We start from the raw sequence: 5,374 nt of genomic DNA on the forward strand, positions 1-5,374 counted from the left end.
TGTGTGTGTGTGTGTGTGTGTGTCTGTGTGTGTGTGTGTGTGTGTGTCTTCAGTGAGATGAATCACTGCACCCAAGACTGAAGGAACGTGAATAGCTCTATGAGTTTGATTTCTATCCTTGGAGGGACACTTCTCATGCAAACCCAGATCACGCTGTCATCTAAATAATCATTGAAGGTATGCCTTTGAACTATACGTACATGTGAGGAGATTTTATATGTTTATCTATATTTCAATTCAGTATTCTTTAAACATGAAGTAATGATGTAGTTAGTGACCTTTGTTAGAGTATAAGTTACTTCAGTAACGGGAAGTTAGCCTACAGCTCATCTGCAGGGTTTCAATACTACTTACACATACAATATAAATATGAATTTATTTATTTACAGTAACTTACAGTATATTCCAATGTGTGTTTACTGTATATTCAGTTGTTTGGTCTTTGAACTTTTCTCTTGTAGTGCTTTTCATCTACTGTAATGTCTCTTTACAGTAGTGTAGTGAAAGTAAACTTTTCTTACAGTTTATTGCTGAATTTTACTGTATCTGCACCCCTGTTTGTGTTCGTATACTGTAACAGTCATTGACTAGCAAAAGGATTCCTGTTTCTCAAAAGCAGGTTTTTGTAACAGTGTTTTGAACTGATCTCACTAGTGTTCTCTAGACAGTGAAGTAGTGTGTGTATATTATTCTAAACCATTCTGGCTTCAGATATCAGCTTCCCTATTTCTTGTGTTCCACCAGCTCTGTAGTATTTCTATCAGTAAGGTTCTGATATTTCTGTCATTAAGCAGTTAGATGATGTCTTAAACTTTATATGCACGATGGGTAAATACCATATCAACAAAGATAGATACATTAAATTTAAACCTAGCTACAAAATATTAGTTTCTGATCTACATTTATTATTGCCATCGCTTCAAATAATCTCCTCCAATAAAAGCTCTGAAGACATCTGGTATTATAGAACGGTTTTTAAAGTAAATAGTATTTTTTCTTTTGTTTGTTTTTCTCTCTCCTATGTATTCCCACAATTGTTCTATGTTCTGTATAGAATTATATTTCTGCAAAAAACAAACAAACAAAACAAATCGAACGCTATACTCGGCGGGAACACCAGAGGGCGGGAACGCTTTTCCCGCCTGCTGGCGCTCGCGCTGCAGTTCTTGCGCGAGAGAAACCAACGGCTCGCACGACACAAGGAAACAATCAAGCAGCACTTTGCCCAAAAAAATCAAAACAGGTAATAAACACCGTTAATCACATTCACAACACCGCGGGATGTCTCACGGTAAGAACCGACTTCAGGTGTTTGCGCGACAGCTACGTTTCAGGCAAACATCTGCAACGCTAATTACTTGAGGTAAGTTAAACATCTGCGGCACAGACGCGTCGCGTTTAACTTCCCTATGAAGTTCATCTGGTTGACCATTAAACGTGTTAGTTCTCGTGTAGGTTACAAGCAGGTGTTGTGCTTTATTAAAGTAAACGCGAGGCCCGACTGTTAACGTTAGCGATATTCGGTTTCGTGTTTCAGACGCTTTTCACGACAAACATTCAAATCAAACGAGCTGAGGGGAAAACTCCGTCAGACGCGCTCAGGTGGAGGAACCGGTCTCTGAATCACATAAATCATTCATATATCATATATAACCGAGCCGCAGCATTAGCGTGTGTTGTTGTTTCATACTGTGCTGATTCGTTGTAAGAGTGCGTCTGGATGACAGTGTTGCCAGGTTTTCACAACAAAACCCGCACAATTGCTACTCAAAAACTAGCCCAATCGCGTTTCGAGGGGGTTCCCCGATAAAAATCGCGTTAAAATACATGTTTTTGGCGAGGTTCCCGTAGTGAAACTCGCATTTTATGGGCTAAATATCACGTTATTGGGGTCGCTTAAAGTAGCCCAATTCCGCGGGAAAACGCGGACTTGGCAACAGTGGTCTGGAAGCAGGGTTGCCAGGTTTTCACAGCAAAACCCGTCCAATTGCTACTCAAAACTAGCCCGATCGCTTTTCAGGGGGGATCCCCCGGTAAAATCGTGTTCCAGTGGGTAAAATACATGGCATCATGATAAATGACTTGGCAACACTGGTCTGGAAGTAGGTGGGGCTCAGATGAGGTGCTTTGTGGGAAACGTAACTGAAGAAGTGTAATCTGGTCCAGTGAGTTTGAAGCTTGCATGCTGTGTTTTTGTGTTTCATAAGGATGTCAGACTCGGAAGACTCGGATCTGGAGGAACGAGCAGACGTGGTGCGACACCGAACCAAGATCGTGAGTAGAATTGAGACGAAGGCGTCAGTCTGTGCTGAACACACCTGTGATTCACTGTTTCTCACTCAGATCTATCAGAGCCAGTTCCCGTACATTCACATGGAGCCGCCCGGTGAGTGATTGCACACTCTCTTTATCATTAGTGATCGCCGCTGCAGGTGTTTCAGTGTTGCTGTGTTTTACAGACGTCATATATGAGCGCTGGACCAAGATAAAGCTCGAGGTGAAGAAGCACGTGGGTCATCTGATGCATGTGTCTGTGTTTTGGTGGCATATCCTCCTGAGACAGCAGGACAATCACCCCGCCACCTTCTGGGCCGTGGAGATGGGCTTTCTGGACTCAAAGTGAGTCGCTTTCAGGAAAGATTCACATCTGATGTGACAGTGAGGATCTGAGAAGTTTCTTTACAGGCGCTGGCAAAATGGCAAAAAATTTATATAGGTTTTCCTGAATGTTTTACCAATCAAATGATTTTTTTTTAAACTAGTCAACTTGGAAATGTAAATACCACATGGTTCAAGTAACATTTTCTTTATTAAGCATCTGCTTAAAGTTATTTTCCAAGTGCAGCACACATGGTGTAAATGTAAAACAAATGATTTGTTAAATATCTTTCATCAGAAAAGATGCATGAAATATGAAGGCAAATGTTTTTCAATTTGTTTCTTAAACATACTCACCCATATGTTCAAAAATAGTTTAAAACTAAAAAAAAAAAAGATAAATATTTTTAGCTAAAATGTAGACCTTCAGTTTTAGAGGTCTTCTCATAAAGTCAAGGTGACTCAAACTCTTCCTGACTGTCAGTATAACAGCAGTAATAGATGATTATTAACAGTCAGAGGCGGACAGTAGTGAAGTATTTTTACTCTGCTGTAAAAGTACTTTTCAGGTGTCTGTATGTTATGTGTTTTTCTTTAGAAAACTTTTACTTCACAACATTCCAAAGCATAATAATGTCCTTTTTACTGCAAAGAAAACCACTGATAAAGTACAGATAATTTACTTGAGTAAAGGGAAAATACTTCACTACTGTCCACCTCTGACTGTTAATAATCATCTATGCTGAGCTTTCAGTCAGCATCATCAAATATTAGACATACAGTAGTAGATCTGCACAGCTTTCTGCTTTTCTATGTAAACTTGTACTTGATGGACATGTTTGACCATTGCATTCGTGTCTTGCATCTTTTGCGTCTCTCTGATGAAACACGGGGCTCAAATTTCAGAATTCTTCAGGCAGGCATTCTTCAGATTTTTGTTGTCGAAAATGAATTTAACTGGCCTGAAAAAAAAAGATATTGGCTGAACTTAACTGTGGACAAATCAGCATGATTGAAGACAACTGTGATTGTGTTTTTCCTTCAAATAACAAATCGTGAGAGTAGATGTGTCATGGATCACAAAATTCACGGTTCGGATCATATTACAGATTTTGAGTCACAGATCAGATCAAGTTTTGTTTTTTATTTAAAGAACTGTTCTTCGATACCACAGCAAAAGCAAGTAGCATAACTAGTAAAGGTCAAACATTATCAAAGACAAGTGAACCTTCAGTAATAACATATGAACAAATAAACAAATTACATGCAAAGCTTAGGTAAATAAACTAGAACAAAGTTACAAATAACATGAGGTCTACAAATAACATAGATTGATTCCTATTAAAGCAACTGTATTCAAGTGTTTCAGTCAAGAGTAGTGAGTGATTTGTCTCTTTGTGTTTTAGTGTTTTATTAACGTTAAAGGAATAGTTCACCCAAAAATAAAAATTGTAATCTGTCTGTCAATTCTGCCATAATCTTTTATTTTGATACCATAATATATTCATTCAAAAGTTGTTTTAAACCTGAATGAGTTTCTTTCTTCTGCTGAACATAAATGCTATTTTGAAGAACGTGGAAAATAGTATTCCATAGTGGACCAGCAACTTTCTTCAAAATATCATCTCTTGTGTTCAGCACAAGAAAGAAATTAATACAGGTTTGGGACAACATATGAGTGAGTAAATTACATTTTAGGGTGAGCTATCCCTTTAATGACAGTCGGCAGCATGTTTAGTACTGTCCCTTTAAGACCAGCACGCATCTAATATACAGACACGCATGCGTTTTTCTCTTTCATTTTAGACATAACCAATTGAGTCTATATGTGAGCCTTGTTTGTTTTGAAAGTATTAGCGCTAAAGATAACTTAGTCCAGTGATCAGGCGCTGTTTGACAGGCTCTTTAGTGCGCGCTTCGGGTGTACATGCTCAGAAATAGCGCACGTCAGAACAGCACGTGAATGAAAACTTTAAAGCGCATGCAAATAATGTAGTGCAAGTAATGCAGCGTCCCGTGAGAGTAACTATCGCTGAGTTAACATTAGATGTGAATGTATGTCACGTTGTACAGTATAATGATACATTGATTCCAAAGCAGATCGTGGAGACATTTTTATCGTCAAACAGTACAACCCTAATTCAAATTAATCAATAACCTCTAAAAAATCGTCCAGCCCTAATAATTGTTTTTCATTGTCTGTCTTTCAGCGTGTCGAATGATTTGAGTCTGAAGAGGCTTGAGAAGATTGAGATTCTGGAAAGCATTCTGGATGCCATGGAGAGAGGCGTACGTATCTGTCCTGATGAACGTTCACTGATCCTTCACCGCTTCTTCAGTGTCATGAAACCCCTCTGTTTCAGCACTGGTCTTTCACACCTTAGATCTGAAAAAAGACTCCAGAAATGGCCGTGTAAAACTGTGGAAAAGTGGGAGTGAAGAGGGGAGAAAACAACCAATAAAACTCAGACCTACAACACACTCATTATACAAACTAGGGATGGGAAGATTCCCCGATTCGCTCGGTGCATCGGCATAAAAAGTTAACGATGCGATGCATCGGTTTAAAAAGGGTGTATCGGCTACAAGTCAGCATTTGTATCGCGATGCATCGGTTCTAACATATTTGCATCGGTAAAAACCGATTTATCTATATATAATTACTAGTGGATGTGCTATACTTTTATTATTTAGAAAGTAATAATCTGTGACCAATATTTTATATGTAGATTGATTTCTCCTCTCTAAACTGTTTCTCAAGCGTGCGCTCTTATCA

General features: G+C 38.7%; 1 protein-coding gene across 1 annotated transcript in view; it reads left to right on the plus strand.

Moving 5' to 3' along the window:
* Positions 1-1,142: 1,142 nt before the first annotated feature.
* The window catches only part of LOC107744207 (E3 ubiquitin-protein ligase TTC3-like), a 45,264-nt gene continuing 41,032 nt past the window's right edge, over positions 1,143-5,374 (plus strand). Inside the window, 5 exon segments of the mRNA XM_016557730.1 lie at positions 1,143-1,363; positions 2,208-2,274; positions 2,344-2,386; positions 2,460-2,619; positions 4,809-4,887. Coding sequence (XP_016413216.1) covers positions 2,209-2,274; positions 2,344-2,386; positions 2,460-2,619; positions 4,809-4,887 — 348 coding nt within the window. The 5' untranslated portion in view covers positions 1,143-1,363; position 2,208.

This window comes from Sinocyclocheilus rhinocerous, unplaced genomic scaffold, assembly GCF_001515625.1.
Source record: "Sinocyclocheilus rhinocerous isolate Xijiao unplaced genomic scaffold, SAMN03320098_v1.1 scaffold2753, whole genome shotgun sequence".
In the NCBI taxonomy this organism is placed as follows: Eukaryota; Metazoa; Chordata; class Actinopteri; order Cypriniformes; family Cyprinidae; genus Sinocyclocheilus; species Sinocyclocheilus rhinocerous.